Source organism: Nyctereutes procyonoides, unplaced genomic scaffold (assembly GCF_905146905.1).
Source record: "Nyctereutes procyonoides isolate TBG_1078 unplaced genomic scaffold, NYPRO_anot_genome, whole genome shotgun sequence".
Lineage (NCBI taxonomy): Eukaryota > Metazoa > Chordata > Mammalia > Carnivora > Canidae > Nyctereutes > Nyctereutes procyonoides.
This window is the reverse complement of record NW_026575151.1, coordinates 1,185,731-1,207,612: the sequence shown is the minus strand read 5'-3', so window position 1 is coordinate 1,207,612 and position 21,882 is coordinate 1,185,731. Positions and strand designations below refer to the sequence as shown.

General features: G+C 36.4%; 1 protein-coding gene across 9 annotated transcripts in view; it reads right to left on the bottom strand.

Moving 5' to 3' along the window:
• FAM13A (family with sequence similarity 13 member A) overlaps positions 1–21,882 on the bottom strand; it is a 310,890-nt gene that overhangs the window by 66,258 nt on the left and 222,750 nt on the right. For 6 of the 9 annotated variants that reach the window (XM_055312970.1, XM_055312972.1, XM_055312973.1 and 3 more), the window contains 2 exons: positions 17,565–17,606; positions 827–868 (listed from right to left, as the gene is read on the bottom strand). The exons of 1 other annotated variant lie outside the window; for it this stretch is intronic. In XM_055312970.1, the coding sequence (XP_055168945.1) occupies positions 827–868; positions 17,565–17,606 (84 nt within the window). The remainder of the gene's footprint in view (positions 1–826; positions 869–17,564; positions 17,607–21,882) is intronic. 2 more of the 9 variants (XM_055312971.1, XM_055312977.1) reach the window with 1 other exon arrangement.

The following is a 21,882-nucleotide window of genomic DNA, read 5'->3' as shown; positions in this document are numbered from 1 at the left end:
GCAGACACTCAATCATTGAGCCACCCAGACATCCCTGGAGTTTAGATTTTAGTCTACATACAGCTGGTAGCCTTAGGAGGAAAAAGACACGTGATTGGTATAATCAACAGAGCACTGTCACTGCTCTGTGGAAAAGAGACTTGTTACCATGACTAATTTCCTTTTGATTCTGTGTCCCTCTAAGACTGTCAAATCCCTGAAGGCAGAGCCCAAGGCTTATTTAATATTACATACCCTACACAATGCTTGGCCTAACATAGGTACTCAATCCATGTAGGCTGATTAAAAATGAGGAAGAGAGAAGTAAAGACACTGTTACACTTTAACCTTTAATGGCATCCTCCACTGCAAGATACCTCTCTAAACACGTATTTTGCAAACATTAATAGTCTCTGATGTTATTTTGACTGAAACAAAAATCTTGTATGTTCAAATGATTCAGCTGTCTCTGGTCACACACCCACGCAGAGGCTCAAACAGGAACACATCTTATTTAGTCCTCTGAGTGGTTTTAAAAATCATCATTGGGGAATTCCTGGGTGGCGCAGCGGTTTGGCGCCTGCCTTTGGCCCGGGGCGCGATCCTGGAGACCAGGGATCGAATCCCACGTCGGGCTCCCGGTGCATGGAGCCTGCTTCTCCCTCTGCCTGTGTCTCTGCCTCTCTCTCTCTCTGCGTGTGACTATCATAAATTAAAAAAAAAAATTTAAAAATCATCATCGGTTGCTTATTGTATTAATCTTCCAAAACCATACACCACTAGAGTAGTTTTTTTCTGTTTGATATATGGGAAAGGAGGGGGGGAAACCCCAAGCCAAATAACTTACTCTCCAGTCGTCGAAACACTGCTGACTTGAGATACATGCGTACTGTGGAAATGAAGCACAAAGAATAAAGTCAGATTAGACAGAGCGTCAGATGCTGTGAACCAAACATTTGAAGGGGACTCCAGACTGGAAGTATTAACTAGATGCTGAGTGACCCTAGCACAACATTTAACCCATCCACTGACAGATGCTCATTTTCATTTTTCTCTGGAATTAGAGAATGGTCCTGGTGTTTATGCCTGAACAGTATTTCCCCCCCCTCTCTATTTTAAAGATGTCCATGACAGATAGTTTCAAAGTAATCTTTAAAAACCATCTCTACCTCTTGCCCTACTAGCCTGGCCCTCAGTCCTCCTTCAGGGCCTTTTCATTTACCCAAAATGTAAAGACAATGCTGCTGACTACCTTCCTGCTACCAACTCTACCCATTTCCTGCTCTCCCCAGCCCAAATCTATCCCATCCTAGTCTACCCTCTCCAGACCTGAAGACAGAAGTGACCTCTTAAAACTGCTCTGGACAGGCAGACAGTAGTGTGAACCACAGGGGACAGAGAACAAAGAAACAACACTGATTTCTACACAGTTATTTATTTCTTGTTTTAATGTATTTTTTAAAAAAGATTTATTTATTTGAGAGAGAGCATAAGCAGGGGGGAAGGGCAGACTGAGAGGGAGAAGCAGATTTTCCACTGAGGAGGGAGCATGACATGAGGCTCCATCCCAGGACCTTGGACTGAGACCTGAGCTGAAGGCAGACACTTAACTGACTGAGCCACCCAGGCGCCCCTACACGACCACGCTCTGTAATATTTCATCTCAACATCTAATTTATAGCCCCTTTATTGAACATCTATAAACCTCCTCTACCTTCTAATTTCTCCAAAACCTGAATTCCTTTGAAAGTATTACAAAGTAGTCAACCTAAAGTAGAAGAGTGAAATTATAGAACACTATCTGATTAGCACTCTCTGGAACTTCGCCCCTCTTGGCTGTATCCTGCCTTCATATAACCACAGTGAGGTAAAAACTGGCAGCAATTTTAGTAGCATCGATATTAAGACTTTCTCACGGGCTGCCCTCCATTGCTTAATCAACTTCTAAAATTAAGATTCAAGTCTGTTTAAATGAAAATCTTCCATGCTTGTCACACTTGAGTTTTACCTTACAGATACAACAGTTCCCTTTCTTCCCCCTTCTTTGTAGAAGACACCTGAAGAAAATCACAGGTGTTGATGACTGATCCTGATGGCCACCATTCAGTCACCCCAAACATCCTCATATATACCATGCAATTTTCAACATAGGAACACGGTGGATTTTTTTTTTAATCATCTGTTGGGTTTTTTCCATGTATGAGGGTATCTCATCTCTTTCCATTCAGAATCTAAGCGCCTGAAGGGATTGTATGTTATTTTTCTTTTTTTTCTCTCTTTTTAAAGGTTTTATTTATTTATTTACAGAGAGAGGCAGAAACACAGGCAGAGGGAGAAGCGGGCTCCCTGTGGGGAGCCTGATGCGGGACTTGATCCCAGGACGCCAGGATAATGATCTGAGCCAAAGGCAGACACTCAACCACTGAGCCACCCAGGTGCCCCTCTCTTTTTCCTCATTATACTCCCTACCACTATCACCACCATCAGACCCAGCATAGCCCTCCTAATCGCAGAGGTGATCAACAGACACTCACTCTTTAGCCCAGCTCCTTAATAAGAGCTGTAGGTCAGGGCCACAAACCACAACCAAATCCCAGAAGAGATCCATAAAATAATGCTATTGTTCACAAGGGAGACTGATGAGAAAAACCTTAATAAATGAGTAAATAAGCAAATGAACAAATAAGTACACTCTAACACTTACTGAGTACTTACTACATTTCAGACACTGTGCCAAGTATTTTGTACATACATTTTCTTGTTTGCTATTTATAATAACCCCACAAAGTAGGTACTATTGTTTTCTCAATTTTCAGATGAAGAGGTTAGAGGTTAAGTAACTTGCCCACAGTGACAGAGCCAAGAAGTAGATGAGCTGGAATTTGAACCAAGAAAGTTTTAGCTCAGAGTCTAAGCTCTTAATCACTATACTAGACAATCAATCTATCACTCACTAGGAGAAAAACTCCTGAGAATCATCTCTGTAGATGGAAGCTTGGACTGAGTTATTTTATTTTGCTTTTAATCACAACCATTTTTCTCATCTGCCTCACAATGCCTGTTATTCACAGTGGTTCCCAGATTACATAACCAATAATATATCCTCTGCTATTTTCTGTCCTTAACTGGAACAGGCAGTCCCTGCTTTTGATGCTTTGTGGCTCACCCTCTGTAAAGTCAACACTGTATAATTAACTCCTGTATTTCACTTCTTCATGCAGTTACACAACCTTAATTTTGGGAGCAGGATCCAATGTGAACAGTGACTCTGGGGGGGAACACAGAAGGGTGGGAAAATGTAGATCTGCTAGATGCTAAAAATATTCCAAAGACATATAATTAGCCAATTAGTCCTCCAATGCCCCCTCAGAGTATATCCTTTCCTCCCTTCTACACACTTTTGACTTGAACTTTTTTGATTGATTTGTTTATTTATTTATTCATGAGAGACACAGGGAGAGAGGCAGAGACATAGGCAGGGGGAGAAGCAGGCTCCATGTGGGGAGCCGGATCCGGGACTTGATCCCAGGACCCTGGGATCACGACCCGAGCCAAAGGCAGACAACCAATCACTGAATCACCCAGATGTCCCTCTTTTTGCTTTATTAAAGCATACTGATATTTTTATGTTCCTTTTTGGGGTTTGGGAGGCAGGATACAAAAAGAAAGGTGAGGAAGAAAGACACAAGAAAATGACATCAAGTAGAAACAGGTTCTGAGATTACTAACTCTCTCTGTTAGTGCTTCTCAAATCCTAAGGCATATCTGAATCACCCAGGATCTTGTTCACACCACAGACTCCGATTTGGTAGGTTTAGGTCTCAGGAAGGGGAAGCTGAGATTCTGCCTTTCTAACAAATTCTACAGTGATTCTGATGCTGTCAATTCATGGAAGACACTGATTAGTAAAGCTGTAATTCCCTGCAACTAACATTCTTCAAGACTTCACTTACTTAGATATCACAATAGCTATTTTTAAACATTCTAATCTAAGTAATGAGGGTATGAATTGGAAAACTTATGCTAGCATAAGTGAATAAGAGGCAACACATCAAAATTTCTCTTATAGCTTAAAGAAAATTGACCTAAGCCATCTAAATCAGTCTTAAAGAGCCATTTTCAGAATGCAAAATAAATGAAAAAAAATCAATGACACAAGCAGGTAAATAAGTCATACTCAATTTTGCTAATATGTTGATCTTAGGTCAAATTTATGATAATTTATATTTTTATGTTTCTTTAATGAGACCTTTAGAATTTTTGGTATACTTAGTGTGTCTATACTTTCATGTTTGTAAAGCAGAATTCCTCTAAAGAAAGTATTCTGAGAGGAGAATATTTTTCCATTAGGAATCAGAAAAGAAGTTCTGGTCTTGGCTCTGCAGTTAATTAGCTGAAATCATAGACTGTTGGTTAGCGTGGCTGCTTTGGATAGTTTTCTTCATACAGAAAATGAAAGGTTTGACTAGTGATCCCTGTGGTTTTCTTTTAGCTCTAAAAGTTTACTGCCCTAAAGTTTAAATCATCACAAAACATTATAACTGCATAATGAATTATGACAGTTTTGTCATAGTTATGGTTTATTAACTACCAATAAGGCTTTGGTCAGGTATCCAGCCACCTGCATAGTTCCTGTGGGATGTGCTTAATAATCCACCAATGACAAGATTTCTAAGAATATTTAATGACAGAAATAGAAGCTATTTTCCATAGCTATTACTGACTCATGAAGGTAATTCTAAGAAAATAACAAAAAGGCTATAAGAAGATAAGCTAAAGTGAAAGATACAGATTTCCTTCATCTATATGGAACTTGTTTTTTAACCTTCTGCAGAAACCTAAGAAAAATGAATTTTTTCAAAGCCTTTGAATGATTTGCTAACAAAGTTTCTTACTTATGCAATATAAGCACTTGGATATGGAAGAGATCATTTCCTAATGTTGATAAAGCCTAGTATTCAAAACTGAAAGAAATAAGCCTCTATGTAGACTCCAGCGCTATGGTCAATTTCATTACCCAAGCCTACTGTAAGTGATGATGCAACTGCATTCACTATTGGTATAGTCATGTAAAACAGATTCTAAGCCTACCCTGCAACATATTTTGTGACATACTTAAAATATATTTAGCCTGTATCTTTTTTTTAAAGATTTATTTATTTATTCATGAGAGACACAGAGAGAGGCAGAGACATCGGCAAAGAAGCAGGCTCCATGCAGGGAGCCTGATGTGGAACTCGATCCTGTATCCTGGGATCAGTCCCTGAGCCGAAGGCAGATGCTCAACCGCTGAGCTACCCAGGTGTCCCTAGTCTGTATCTTGATTGACAAAACCCAAACTACATTTCTGGAAGCTGAATGTGCTCAACAATATTAGTCTATAAATTTGCATGTGATAAGATGCACAGAATGCCTGCTGACAAGTGATTCTTTAATTAGATATCTTGATTTGAAATAAAGAAATCTACATATAAAAAGAAAGAAGTTTCAAATCTAAAATCCAACATCTTTAAAAAGCATGTGTTCTCTTTTTCTGTATGTTCTCTTACTTCAGTATGTTTTATTTTCTGTGGTACATAAATATTATTGTGGTAAATATTATCCTATTAAAACAATAAATAGGAATTGTTAGGTCCAACAGAATTATCTTTTTTCCCCTCTAGAATATTTACATTTAGTCAGTTTTTTTAATGGGTAAGGATTTTTCTTTTTAAGATTTTATTTATTTATTCATGAGAGATACACACACACAGAGAGAGAGAGGGAGAGAGAGAGAGGGAGAGAGGGAGAGAGGCAGAGACATAGGCAGAGGGAGAAGCAGGCTCCATGATCACAATCTAAGCTGAAGGCAGATGCTCAACCACTGAGCCACCCAGGCATCCCAATGGATAAGGATTTAAAAGACAATTATGTGATGTTTAATTCAGCCTGAGGGTGAAATCATGTAACTAATCATCAAAATAGCATGAAGCTCCTAATGTATTTCACAGAATATTTTTAGTACTATTTTAAAATACTAAAAGTTGATATGCAGCATCAACACTACAAGATGAATCTAATGGTATTTCTTGCAATTGTATAACAGATTTCTAATTAAAACTTTTACATTAAAACCATGTCTTCTGTGGACAATATCATACATTAAAACAAATATAAAAAAAATAAAATAAATACATTTGATCTTCAATATTTATTGTGCTTTAACCTTTATGATATGCAGAAACTTAATGGAGCATTTATAGGTATTCAAACTTTGACAAAAATTGCATTACCCTTTTGTGGTGGTATTGAAGACAGTTTGGATCTAAAAAAACCCCTTGCATTTTGGTCTTAAATCAAATCGTATGCATATAATACTAGAACATAAATTGAAAACATACTACATGGATATTAGTTAGAAGAGGGATAATATTTATCTTCATGCTTCATCAACCCTCATACTTCCTATTCCTTTAAATATTAGGGCTGATTTGAAGAAAAAATTATTCATTTCCATGTTTTGATAATCTATTAGCTATTTTCTAACAAATTAAGTAGAACCCATCAAAATATCAAAATACTCACCTTTTGTATAGCTTTTTGTTCAGGCCCTAATTATTGGAGTTGTCAGTTTTACATATTTAGCATGTTTTTGCATAAAAAGAAATTCAGAGTTTTAGTTTTTAGACTGAGGTCTTTGTAAAGCAAAATTATGAATGAAATGAATAGTTCCCTATGTATACTCACTTATAGATGAGGAAATTGAAGTTCAGAGAGGTTTAATCTCTCACTAAGTTTACACACTCTGATTCTCTCAGTATTCTGGCTTCTGAGTGTGTTCTTAGTAAGGACATAATCCCTATTCTCTCTTTTTTTTTTTTTTTCCATAATCCCTATTCTCAAATAATGTTGCTATTCATATAAGTAGTTAGCTGTACATCTAGTTGTTTTCTTAGAACAGATTACTTTGAAGTACTTTTTTGGATTGAAATGGAATTTTCTTTTTTGAAATGTATACATTCCAGAAAACTTTTTATTTCTAGATTTTCATTTTTATTAGTATAAAATTACATCAAGCAGTTTATAATGTTTTTTTTTTTTTTTGAGAGAGAGGAATAGAGAGAAAAAGTGAGCAAGAGGAGAGGGAAGAGGGGGAGAGAGAGAGAGAGACTCTCAGGCAGACTCCCTGCTGAGCATGGAGCCTCATGGCCCTGAGATCACGACTGGAGCCGAAATCCAGAGTTGGACACTCAACCAACTGAGCCACCCAGGTGCCCTGGGTGCAGTCTGGGAGCAGGTGCCCTGGGTGCCCTGGGAGCAGTCTTTAATCTTTTTAAAAACTACTATATCCCTTGACCACAAACTTCAATTCTGATTATTAGTTTTGTTCTGTTTTTTTTTTCTTAAGTTTGCCAGAAGTTTTTCTATTTTATAATTTTCATTTTTATTCCCAAAGAACCAGTTCCTGGATTCAAACATCAGTTCTGTTCTTTTTCCCATTTATTATTATTACAACCTTTTAAATTTCTAAGAGGTTGCTTTTTTTTAATATGGTTTCTTATTTTGATTGTGTAGCTCATTTGTTTTCATTCTTAAGAAGATGAAGTCACCTCATAAAAAGAGCTTAGATCCACAAATTTTTTTGACATGTACTTTCCCCCTTTTTCTTATCAATAGTCTACAATAGTTTTTATTACCTCTGAATTTTTTCCTCCGTTTAGGAGAGTTTTCATTGGTTGATTGGAATTTTTTGGTATTAATTACACTGTGGTCAGAATACAGAACTATGAATATTTTTACTTTCTATTTTTAAAGATTTCATTTATTTGAGAGGGAGGAGCACAGAGGGAGAGGGACAAGTAGACTACCCACTGAGCAGGGAGTCTGTTGTGGAGTTTGATCCCAGGACCCCAAGACCACAACCTAAGCCAAAAACAGATGCTTAACCTACTGAGCCACCCAAGTGCCCCTAAAATTTCTACTCTTGAAGAACTTTCAGATACAACTGAATTTTTTGGAAAGTAGCTGGAATGTTTGAGCTCTACTTATAGGGTGCAAAGTTTAGTATGTAATGCTCATTTATTTGAAATCTCATGTATTATATAAAATTCTCAGTGCTATTTATTTTGTAAATTGTTTATTATAGACATATAGTTGCATGTAGAAGTTCTATACTTCAAATGTGTTTGCCTGTTTATTCCTGCTAACTTGAGTTTAAATTTCTATCATTTGAAGCTGTGCTATTTTACACATGCTTATTTATAACCTTTATGTGTTTAGTATGGATTTTAACTTAAAAAAAGTCAAACCTAAGTCTAGGTTTGTCCTGTTGCACAAGTTTGGCATTGAACTCTGGCTGTCCTGGTATTGATATTGCTCCTTTCTGCTTTCCTTTTGTTCACATTTATCACATATAAATTCTAGATTTTTAAAAAAGATTTTATTTATTCTTGAGAGACACACAGAAAGAGGCAGACACATAGGCAGAGGAAAAAGCAAGCTCTCTGAGGGGAGCCCACTGTGGGACTCAATCCCAGGACCCCAGGATCAGGACCTGAGCTGAAGGCAGGTGCTCAACTTTTGAGTCACCCCAGGCATCCCTAAATTCTAGATTTTTATTATTAACCTTTCTGTGCCATTTTGTTTCAGGTATGGCTCTTTGAAGCAAAATAAAGCTAAGTTTTGTTTATAATTTCAGTTTTTATTGAAGAATTTGACCATTTATATTTATTGTCATAATTGATATATTTGTTCTAGTTTTGTGTTTTTGCTTTATGTTTTCTAATTTGGGAGATTCCTTTTCCTCTGATTTCTGTCTTTGCTTTTATCTTCTGAGATTCACATTATAGAAATCTTATACAAATTTCTACTAGTAGTTGCCTCTCATATCCACATATCTCTAATTATTAAAATTAGAGATTTTAATAATTCTAATTAATTCAATGTAATTTAAGAATTCAAAACCCCTCCAAACAAACAAAAAAACCCTCAAAACTCTTGACTTCTGCTTTTATTGTTCTACCTTCCATGCAAGACAAGAAATTCAGAATTTTGTTACTCTCTTTGTCCCTCCATCAATGATTATAATCAGGTTTCTCACTTAATTAAAAAAATTTCTTTTTAAAATACACCTTTCAATTATCTGGGCATAAACTTTGATTTCTACTTGTATTTCTATTAATATGCTTTTTTCCTTAGAGTTATAATTTTTAGGTTGGCTTCCTTATTTCTTCATATCTAGCATTATTTCTATCAGTTTTTTCTTATCCTTTGATCTCCTTTTTGGGGGAGCTTCTCAAGTTTTTCATCATGTACCTGATTTATTTTAAATAATTTCTACTCTTTACTGTTTCCCACATAGTTTTTGAAATCTCTGCTAATATATTTCTAGGCTCCCTTTTCCTTCCTTATTTCAGCTATTCTTCTATGTCTCTAGCCTTGTAATTGTAAACCTATTGGATTACCTGTAAACCCTTACAGTTCCTACTTATGTTTCAAAGAGGGTTGGTTATGTCTTTGAGCATTTTTGAGAAGATTAGTAATATTACTTTTCAAGTTTTCTTCTGAATCATATAAAAAGCAATTCTTTGAAATGTTTTTACATTGAGTTCTCAGAGTAAGTCATCCTTTCTCTTAGTTTGTAATTTCTCTTTATAGGTCCCAAATAGATGTGTTTTGTGGTTCCTAAGGAGAATCCATCAATCCCAGACAAGGTCATTATCAACAACCTGGGTAGGTAGATTGTTCTTTGTTTATTTAATTGTCCTTTGGCTGTGGGCAGATGCCCGCTCATGAATTTAGATTTTAAGAACCACCATATGAGTCTGCCCTAGAACAATCTATAATGCATTGATAGGTGCACATGCTATTTGGTCCAATTTTCTGCATAAGCTGGAGAAACAGGAATAAATTTCTCCTTTTTTTTGTACAGTGTACTTCTGAAAGCATGCATTATATGTCCAATAATCCTTCTGCCGTTTTATCCTCTTCTCAAATGCTTTAAGTGACTGAATATCTCAGGGGGATAGTTTTGTATACTAAATATTCTAGGCTTTGAATGGATGCTGACACAAAGAAGCTAATGGGGGAAGAGAGGTGAAAAAGAATATGCAGATGATCTCTTAATGGTTCAGAAAGAAACTTTCTGTTCAGTAGGGTGAATGCCACTATTTTTCTGGTCAGTGCAGTAGACAAAGGAAGGAATCCAACGTAGTTGTTTTTTCCCCCCTTTGTTCTTTCTTTGTGGTCATCTGTATTGTTTAGATGGTGGAACATGAAGTCTATAGGTGATAATATGTTTCTTAGTCCATCTCACTGATGTGTGACCTTTATGGTTTTATTGTTGTTACAAAGCTATCTCTAGTTCTTGCCTTTGGTATCATCATTTGAATTTAAATGGGAAGCTGGAGTAGTTACATTAGGTAGACCTGGTCTTTTATTTGTTTAAGTTAAAGGTTTACATTTTATTCTGAAGTTTTTATAAACAAAAGTCTATAGGAAGGAGGGAGACTGAAGAATGAAACAATAAGAGATCTAAATAGAATGGCCATAAAAGTGTCATTTCCTGTGAGTTTATTTTTCCTTTGTTTTAACATGCTGAGGAAAGACATGAAGAGAAGCATAAAAAACTTAAAAAAATATATAATTTATCTATATCAGCATAGCCTAAACAATGTGCTTAGTATCTTAATTAACATTGATAGAATTAAACTCAGAATCTATACTTGTTTCTTACTAAATAAAAAATATGACTAGCTCAGATATGAAGAATTCAATATTGAATCCCTAAAGAATTATATGATGAACATTAGTTAAGTTTATAATCATTCTTCACTATAAAATAATTATATTAGTTGTCTGATTTAGTGGTTTTCATCTAGGGGTATGCATTAAAATGTCTTATGTGACACTTTCCTCTCAAATTTCTTGTGGTAAAGCACACATAACATTTACTTTTTAAACCATTTCTTAGTGTACAGTTCAGTGGCACTGAGTATATTCACAGAGTGAATTCATTCTATATATCTCCAGGACTCTTCATCTTGTAAAACTGAAACCCTGTACCAAATAAACAGTAACTCCTGATTCTCCCCCCCCCCCACCCCTGGCAACCACCATTCTACTTTGTGTCTCTATGAATTTGACTATTTTAGGTACTCACATAAGTGGAATCATACACCTGTCTTTTTGTGACTAACTTATTTCATTTAGCATAAATGTCCTCAAGGTTCATCTGTGTTGTGTGTACATCAGATATTCCCTCCCTTTTAAAGGCTGAATAAGACTCCACTGTGTATATATGCGGCATTTTGTTTATCTATTTATCCAATGATGGCCACTTGGATTGTTACCACCTTTTGACTATTACAAATAATGCTGCTATGAACATGGATGTACAAACATCTCTTTAGGACCCCGTGACCCTGTTTTCAATTTCTCTTCATCTTTGCCAATACTTTTTATTTTTCAAAGCAGACATCCTAATGGATGTAAGTTACATCATTAAAATTTAAATGGGAAGCTGGTTTCTCATTATAGTTTTAATTTGCATTTCCCTGATGATTAGTGATGTTCAGCATCTTTTCATATGGAAATATGGACACCCAACACCACTCAAGGCTCAGAATCTTGGCCAGTGAGACCCCAGCATATTTAAAGAGCTCCACATACTTTGTACCATAATGGTAGTGTTATCAAAAACCAGAAGATAATTAAGTGTTAATAAAGGTAAGAAGCAATTAGATTCATACATTATTAGTGGAAACGCACTTAGAAATGGCTAAGATGGCAAACTGTATGCTTATGTGTATTTTGTCACATTTTAAAAAGTAATTAAAAATGGTTAAAATGGTAAATTTCAAGTTGTTTATATTTTGTTATTTACATTTACTCTCCCATGCCCTCAAAAAGAACTCCACAGGCAGAAATGATGTGTTTCCTCAATTTAGAAACACTGTTCTAGTTAAAAAGGGCATGGGAAACAATTTTAATATATAGTTACTTGTGTCTAAAGACACCCAAAGGGATCCCTGGGTGGCGCAGCGGTTTGGCGCCTGCCTTTGACCCAGGGCACGATCCTGGAGACCTGGGATCAAGTCCCGCGTCGGGCTCCCGGTGCATGGGGCCTGCTTCTCCCTCTGCCTGTGTCTCTGCCTCTCTCTCTCTCTCTCTCTCTCTCTCTGTGTGACTATCATAAATAAATAAAAATTTATTAAAAAAAAATAAAGACACCCAAATATCTAATTGACTTTATTATCTGGGGGAAAAAATCAAATAGATAATAAAATAAAGAGCCTGCTTGTTGGGACGCCTGGGTGGCTTGGTGGTTGAGCGCCCTGCCTTTGGCCCAGGCCATGATCCTGGAGTCTCAGGATCAAGTCCCGCATCAGGCTCCCTGCAGGGAGTCTGCTTCTCCTCCTGCCTGTGTCTCTGCCTCTCTCTCTCTGTGTCTCTCATGAATAAATAAATAAAATCTTAAAAAAAAAAAAGAGACTGTTTGCTTACTGCACTCAATAGTCAACAACAAATATAATGTGTGATATATTACATTTTTCTAAACTATCCCATCTGATAACGAGATTTTTACCTCAAAATAATTTCAAAAACATACAATATAGTTAAGAAGAAAAATAAACTATTAAAATTTCATAAAGTTGACAAAAAAATCATAACCCTACACATTCTACCACAAATTGTTTGGAAAGGTAATAGGGGTGGCATGATATAGTTTTCAGATCCCGTCTAATGTCAGGTAATGTTTTAATCTAAATTTATCCAAAGCTAATTTTTTCTTCAATGTAAATCTATAGTTAAAAGACTTTCATAAATTAATGATCCCTGGTTTCAAGGAATAAAATTATTAAAATACTGAAGAATGAGTTTGCATTTCAGACAGCTAATTTAGAAATAAATTATTTGATGTTCCTGATTCAGGAAAATTAGAAAACATAAATACTGAAACTGACCCTAAGCAATTCCAAATCTGCTAAAATGGTATTTAGCTTCATTTTGCACCCTGAGTATTAAAACTTGGGCTGTAATTGATAAAGACTATCAATTTCAGAATATCAATGGAGCACAAAATGAGAAAGAAAAAGCAGATTAGCACAGTTGCTAGAAGGCAGGTTTAGAGCAAGGAGTACTATTCAGAGGTCAGGTGAGCTGGTTAGAGCCCAGTGACTAAGACTGATGATAGGTATGTAGCCCCAGAAGCACATTTAGGATTTTGACAAACCATAGGCAGAGATGGGCTTTGTATACAGGCTATACGTATCATATATGTGTACAAACTGTATATATAATCCAGAAATTTTTTAAGTAGGAATTCAAGAGTAGAAGTCAGATGGGACAGGATAAGATGGGATGGGATCAAGACAGGACGTGAATCTGGCCATAAGGGATCTGAAGGTAGTATAGCTGAGATGGGAGTAGATAGCGATGGAGAAATAGAAAGTAGAGATTAAGAGCCTCAATCCCAGTGAGAATACACAAAGAAATAAAAATCTGCGTTTGCAGATACCGAAGACACAGACAAATGAAAGTAGAACTAGCAACAGATCCTAGCCAGATCGGACTGGATGACAGGCAAAAGAATTCAGACAATAACAGGCTAGAGGTGGCACAGAATGCCTATAGTAAGCTGCTAAACTGAGCAACTGAGGTAGGGGCACCTTCTGGGAGTCCAGCTGAGACCATGAGAGCCCAGGGTATGGACATCCTTGCCAAGAATGTTCTTAACCTGAAGTTTGCAGGTTCTTGTCTATTTTTTTTTTAAGATTTTATTTATTTATTCATGAAAGACACAGAGAGAGAGGGGCAGAAACACAGGCAGAGGGAGAAGCAGGCTCCATGCATGCTGGTACTTGGTCCTGGGACATCAGGATCAGGCCCTGGGGATGAAGGCAGGTGCTCAACCATTGAGCCACCCAGGCATCCTGGTTCTCATCTATTTTGTGGCAATCTTGCCAACGATTTGGTATAACTTGTTCTTTCCCTTCATTTCCTTAATCAGTTCAACAGGGTGGGTAATCTCTAATGAGCGTCTAGGGAACAATGACACGTACTGTTTGAGCTACTGTAGCTGCAGTCATCCTGCCACAGGAAACCGCAGCAAGTGCAGATTTGTAGCTACTATTTATTTCCTTTAAACATTTTTTTTATTTTTATTTATTTATGATAGTCACACAGAGAGAGAGAGAGGCAGAGACATAGGCAGAGGGAGAAGCAGGCTCCATGCACCGAGAGCCCGATGTGGGATTCGATCCCGGGTCTCCAGGATCGCGCCCTGGGCCAAAGGCAGGCGCTAAACCACTGCGCCACCCAGGGATCCCTATTTCTTTCCTTTAAAAAAAAAAAAAAAAGGACAAATGGTTCTGGTGAGTTAGGCTAGGGTGGAGAAGTGCTGAAATTACAGAAGACAATTCTTATTACAGAACACATTTTATCAAGAATGAGAATATATGAGTGCATGTCTATTAATAACAATCCTAAAAACTGGAGGCAACTGAAATGTACAGTAGACTAACGTGGTTCAGCCACAAGTGTTTATAGCAGAGAATCATAATCACAGACACTGAAATTCTACAAAGTGAGAAGTAGAGCAAGGTAACAATTGAAATGGCCTCTGGCTCCCAGTTCCTGCATCCCACCTTCCTTCCTATAGCCATAGAAAGGTTCTGGAATCCCCACTAATGCATTGCAGGTCCCCTGCATGCTCTCCATCTCTATCCTCTACGCCAGACAGACTCTTGTCTTCATTATAAATAACGCACCTTGTCCCCACTCCAATAGCTGGATGCTTATCTGATCTCATGTATCTGAATTCCTTATGGATCATTTATTCTCCTTCCTCTGACACTGGAGCCCTGCCTTGCTCTTATCTTTTGTTTTGATCTGGTTTTCCCGAAGACTGCCCACTCTCAGACTTGCAGCCACTGAGTTTTGCCATTCTACCTCATGCTGGAGCTTTCAGAATATACCACCCCTGAATATTCCACCACTGACCAGCTAGCTGTCCCATCCCCAGTCTCTCTGCCTGGCTGCCTGTGGCTGGATTGACTTTGTGAGAGTATCCATCTCAGCTGATGTGTCTCATCTCATTTGGACCTTTCCTCTTGGTCTCCATCCCTGCTCAGAAAAGCCAAAACCCCCAAAACAAAAAAACCTTGGCCAGTCAACAATTTTAAAACTTAATGCACAGCACTCAATATTCAATATTCCTAGTCATGGAAGATCTCATTTTGCAACCACCAATCACTTTTTATTTTTCAAAGGCACAGTAAATATTATTTTGGATTTTAAAAAGGCCAATTTAGTTTTTCATCATGTTGACAAATCGTTATGAAATTCATGAGTCTAGCAGTAACTGCCCTTTCTGAGCATTATAGGAAGGGAATCTTAAGAAAGTAGGAGAGAAAGGAACGGAAGACAAAGAAGCTACAGAAATGTAAATATATTTAAAACACTTAAACACTCATTTGTTCTTACCAGAGATAGTGTGATAAAAGTGCACTAATTTGAAATTTAAATTATCAGTGGACATATTATGTTTCTAGCGCAAAAATCTTAAAGAACTTTAATCATAGTTAGGAATCATGTTTTCTTTCTTCCACTTGAATTCTGTATGCTAGAATAACCCAAGAAAAGTTAATCTCAAAGCAGCCATGTAAATTATTTGAGAACAAAACCAAAAAAAAAAACCTCCCTCCAAATAGTTCATGGTTTACTAACAGATTCTCCTACTTCATGTCAAGTAGATAATAAAAAGTTAAATTAACTTGTACCAATTTCTAAAACTATCCTATAATGCTATTCACAAAAAGTAACCACATTTGAGATTTTAATTTCAGGACAAATAATAATTATTTTCTCATTTATTAAATAGCTCCATTTAGTTAAAATTTCCAAAGAGTATCTGCTGGTAACGTCCTTTTTCTGCAATATGAACTCTCCTATACATGTGGGCTAGTATACATATTCACTTTTTTCCTACTTTTGTAGTATTTTAGTTTTTATGACTCTTAACATTAAGATATCAAATAGCTTCTACCAAGAGTTATGGCAAATACATTTTCTTTATATTCTTTAACTTTCATTTTACAAGTACAGAATTTTTTTTCAAAGCCACATTAATCCAAACAATGAAAAAATCACCACGTGAGAAAACATAATTATGTATCTTTTAAGGCCTTAAGACTTATGAACCTATTTTTCCCATCTGCTTTTTAAAAGTATTAAAAAAAATAAAATTCAATACTATGTAAAATATAGACTGATATTACCCAGAGGAATAAAAATAAGACAGAGAATACTTCTTATTTGTAGGCATGATCTGGAGCTGCAGTCTTCTGTACTGTGTAAAATTTACTTTCTGTTAAGGTATGATAATCATTTGTTTGATATTACTGTGTGTATTTACATGATGAAGACCAGAGTCCCCATAAACTCGGCAACCACACCCTCATGTGTATAGTTGAGGTAACCTACAAACCAGAATATGGTGATTTGGTTGGCAGGAAACCAGAGTGAATCAAATGGACCACCATGTTGTCTCAAACTAAAACCTCAAATGTTCTCTCTTTTGCCACAACGTGATTATGCAATATTTTTTGAGTTGCTGAAGGGCAGAACAGTACTGAAAAGCAGTTACTTGACTAAGATTGAAGTCCTATGACATGTTTCTGAACTACTGTTGGTTGAATTAAAGCCTAAATCTAACTCTGAGACTATTACAACAAATCAGATTCAAAAACAAGCTATGTAACATATATCCTGACATTTCTTTAAAAAAGTAGATTTCAGGGATCCCTGGGTGGCGCAGCGGTTTGGCGCCTGCCTTTGGCCCGGGGCGCGATCCTAGAGACCCGGAATCGAATCCCACATCGGGCTCCCGGTGCATGGAGCCTGCTTCTCCCTCTGCCTGTGTCTCTGCATCTCTCTCTCTCTATCTGTAACTATCATAAATAAATAAAAAATTAAAAAAAATTAAAAAAAATAAAAATAAAAGTGTAACTTTTTTTTAAAAAAAAAAAGTAGATTTCAAAATTGAGGAGAGCGTTAACATCTACTTTAAATTCTATAAATTCACCTGTTTTAATAGTTGTTATTACGACTTTATAAGCTTTAGAAAATAACCCTAAACTCTGTGAACTTGCTGAATACTTAGTTTCACACTCTACTACTACTTAGAAAATGATCTAACATAGCTGAGACTTTGTGCTCACACCCCTCCCCTACCTGCATATATGCATGGAATAAAAATTTTTAAAATGTAGGTTAACAGCCTAATCATTAGGCAGTTTCTGAAATTGACATAGCTACCTTGACATGTCTGAATTTTATTTTATTTATTTTTTTAAGACATGTCTGAATTTTAAAACAAAATATCTTACTGTAATCTTTTTAGCTCTATTAAATTTGTCTTAAGATTTCTTAAACCAAAGATAAGAAAAACACAGCATGAACAATATGGTGAAGGGTTCCAATAAGCTTAGTTTGGCCACACTGTAGAATATTCATTGAAAATTATTAAAATGGGGAAATAAACTCAAAGGAGCCTTACCCTTCCTCCATTCCCTGTAATAGAACAACAAAAATCAAATAAATACCTCAAATAGAAAGGTGATATAGGTCTTTCATCTTCTTGCGAACTAAAAGGAAAATAAATTTTGAATTAATTTCTGTTAATATTTTAACATATCAATTTTGCTAAAACTCTGTTCTACCTGTCAAATTTTATTTTGACACATTAGAACTCACCTCACAATGGAGTAAAGTTAGTAAAACACACTCTACCTTGGACCTAGCCAAGGTCAATTACTTCTTTATGGGAGACCATCAGAAGAGGTTTCTCTCAAGATTAGCCTCAGGCAAAAGTAATTCACATCACACTTTCATGAGGAAGCTTTTTACTACCTCATTTCTACAAGCCCAATCCAAGTTCCATATAGTATACATAAACCCTTAAAATGATTGCATAATTATCTCAATAAAGTTAATTATAGCTCATTACCACAATGATGAAAGTAAGAAACAGCCAAGAAAATACTCCTGTTAAGTGTAAACCACTTTAGGAATGATGCCCTAGCAATGAGAGGCACATCAGTAAACACCCCTCTTGTACCTTGTCCTCTGTAGTTACTCTACATATTAATATGGATAACATGTAAGGACATAAATAAACTTACAGAAGTAGTTTACATTATTCAAATAATGCGATAGTTTACATTCTTCAAACAGAATATGAAGCTTGATATAAAAGTATTTTTAAAAGTGTAAGATATATACAATATTTTTTCCTTTAATATGGGTTTTTCTTCTGATAAATGACTTCAGAGCAAAGAATGAGTCTCAGTGTCTGCTGGAGTAGTCTTTGGATTTTTTTGATTATGCATTCATAAAATCTGCTTTTAAACAGCACTCCCCTCAATATATGATTACGTATCTATCTCTACTAATTATGTACATCATTAAACAGATAAAAGTAGAAATATAAACTATTAGATAAAATTAAAAAGAAGTTCTAATTTCTTCTTCTTATATCCCTATGGTTAATCTTGTACACCACCTGGAATAAATATATATATATATATATATATATATATATATATATATATATATATAACCTTTGGGGAAGCAAGTAGATAATGTTAGCTTTCCCTCTCTTTCAGCTCATTTTTTATTTTCTAAAGGATAATTGATGAAAAAAGTTTGCTTCAGTTGATACTACTATACTGGCAAAATCTTATTACAAAGTTATATTATATGAAACATACAGAAACACACCTGTCATGGAAGGTGAAAAGGTCTTAACATTTTAGTTGGAAGATGGCACATAAACTATGACATACTATTTTTCATTCTTTCATGATTTTGGTTTCCAATTTCATTATAGCTTAGCTGTTCTGATGTTTCAGCTGCCAAAGATTTTAATGTTTGCAATCAGTTGTGCCAATTCTTCCCAAGTGATACATAAGTGATGGATCAGCTTTATCATTGACTCTAATGTGAGTGGACTGAGGGCAAAGCTTATAGAGTCAGGCCACAGAGCTGAAGAGTTAGAGGTGACATCTGGGAAATAAATGTCCAGGTGTCTTGGGAAGAAGCTACCTGGAGCAGTGCTCTCACAGGAGGGGACTGCTTTAAGCAAAACTGGTACAAGAAGCCTACATAGTGGTTTCAAAAAATTTCTTGAAAACACTTAACAAAAAAATTATTAAAAAATGTTGGAATTGGGTTTCCTCTCAAGGATTCACTGTCAAAAAGTACTAGTTATGATCAACACTATGCAAAAAGGCTGTAGTGAAAAATGTGTAACAGTTTTATTATTATAGGAAAATTGCTTCCATGTGTTATAAAAATGGGCACTGTACTAACTACTCTTGTGCCCAGATCTTTAACTCTAACATGTAACAAGTTTTAATGAAAATTAACAAGGGTACTTTAGTGAAGATTCAATTAACAGTTTGGTTGGTTTCCTTAGAACTTTGAAGGGCTTTTGGGAGAAGATTTAGAGGGTGCAGAGTTCTAAATACAGCTGTTCCTATTTTTTGGCTAATGTTTATTCTGTGTGTGTGTGTGCTAAATTTCTTTGTAGCAAATAGAGGCAGTAAACATCAATCCTTTCTTCCTTCACATCTTTTCTCTGGCACACATTTATTCATTAGCTAGATGTTCCTTACTGGGTGCTCCAACATTAATTAACTCATGTAAATCCTCATCAAAACCCCTCCTGGTACTTGCTCCTCAACTTGAGGAAAGTGGGCTCTGAGTGGGCACATAACATGCAGGTCACACAGCTAGTGATGTCTACGTTATTGTATTACATGTTAGTCCATTTTTGTTATTCACCGTCTTCCCTTCAGTTATAACCCATGAGAATATGGTGGGATGGACAGGTAAAAACAATTGGCGTGGGCAGCTCCGGTGGCTCAGCGCTTTAGCGCCGCCTACAGCCTGGGGCGAGATCCTGGAGACCCGGGATCCAGTCCCACGTCGGGCTCCCTGTGTGGAGCCTGCTTCTCCCTCTGGAAAGGCAGGCGCCAAATCGCTGAGCCACCCAGGGATCCCCTGCACTGATTTTAAAAGGCAATTTTATGAAAAAATGATTAAGGACAATTCTTCCAAAGAGAACTGAGAAAATAAACTTTTCTGCAAAATTTATATATCAGAATACAAAACATTTGAATAACAGTCACCATTTCTATATTTGCACAAAATGGATTTTTACTATTACAGGCCCCTAAGCATCTATTTATAAAGGTTATTTATATCCGTTCCTGGATTTACATTAATTTTAGGCATGTCCAATGATATTAAATGATTCATAATTTTTGGCCTAAATTTTAAGTTGAGAAATAATTTGACTCACTCTTAATTTTAAAAAATAAGCACAAATCCTATGAATGAGAAAGGGAATGAGTGTCATGAAATTAAGTCAATGACAAACTCTGATTACTTGGAATTCATTCAATTTCCTCCTTGGTCACCAGTATAAACACCAGGTTTTAATTATTTCCTGATTGCTAACTGTGAATAATGGCCAAGCTTAAGCAGCCATTAATTTGTCTTTTTTCTCTTTTTAAAATTGGAACATACATTGATAGATATGGGCAGCCACCTCATGTATGTCAGGCAATCAGGTGCTTCATGTTCTCAAACATGTGGTGATATATTCTCTCAAGACAACTACCCCTGGGAAGAATGTTTATCAAATAGACCCAAATAACTGTCCAAACCTAGGAACCTACAACTGAGAAGAGCAAGAACAGATACTATGTTTTTAGGGGGATCCCAGTCTAATGTATTATGTGGCTCAATGCTGGCAAATACATATATATTAATAACACCTAGATTTACAGTTTCTTCACAAGTTGCACTAATTTCTAACCTGAAGCTACAGAATAAAAATGTCTATCAATTTAATTACACAGCAAGCTTATATCATAAATGCATGGCACTTTCCATGTCTGAGAAAAACCAAATACTGGTGGGAGAATCCTCAGAGTGTGGTATTCAGAATGGACCTTCCACTCCTGGATCACACTGATTTAGTAATGAGTTAGGGGCAGATGGGGTTAGATAGGGAAAGATAAGGGAAAGGCCCAGAGTCAGGCTCCCAGGAATCTGTGGGCTCCCATAAACCAAACACCAAGGACACAGAAAGGCCTCACAGTCAGGCTCCTACCCATCCAAGAAAAGAGGTAAGATAGTAAAAACAAAAAAATAGACCTGGCTCCCTAGCTCCAAAATGTTAGGGAGTATCCCCCCTTAATGGCTACTAAGTAATCGCAGAAATCCCAGATATAGAGAATTGTTATGGAAGAGATATTAACCAGAGAGAAAGGAACACCTTGTTTGTGCTCATGTTATTTTAAAAAATATATATTGTTATTATGATAGCTATAAGTCCACCATGTTTGTTTTAAATATCTACCCTGAGGGGAATTCCTGGGTGGCTCGGTGGTTTGGCGCCTGCCTTTGGTCCAGGGAGTGATCCTGGAGTCCCATGATTGAGTCCCGCGTCAGGCTTCCAGGAGCCTGCTTCTCCCTCTGCCTGTGTCTCTGCCTCTCTTTCTCTCTGTGTCTATCATAAATAAATAAATAAAATCTTAAAAATAAATAAATAAATAAATAAATAAATATCTACCCTGATATCGACAAGAAATTTACGAAGTTCCCTGGTCAGTTTCCTATAAAGGCCAGACCATAAAAGCCCTCAGTGGCAACCCTGTTGGGACTCCATTCACTTTTGAGAGCTTTCTGTTAGCTCTGCTTAGTAAACTTCTATCGATTGCTCACTCTCTGTTGTCCCTGAGATTTATTCTTCGACTCTGTGAGACAAGACCAAGCTCTCCTCTATCAAAACCACTATTCCATTCAATTCCCTTTTGAACTGTTCTGATAAATGTTCTAATTAGACCAACC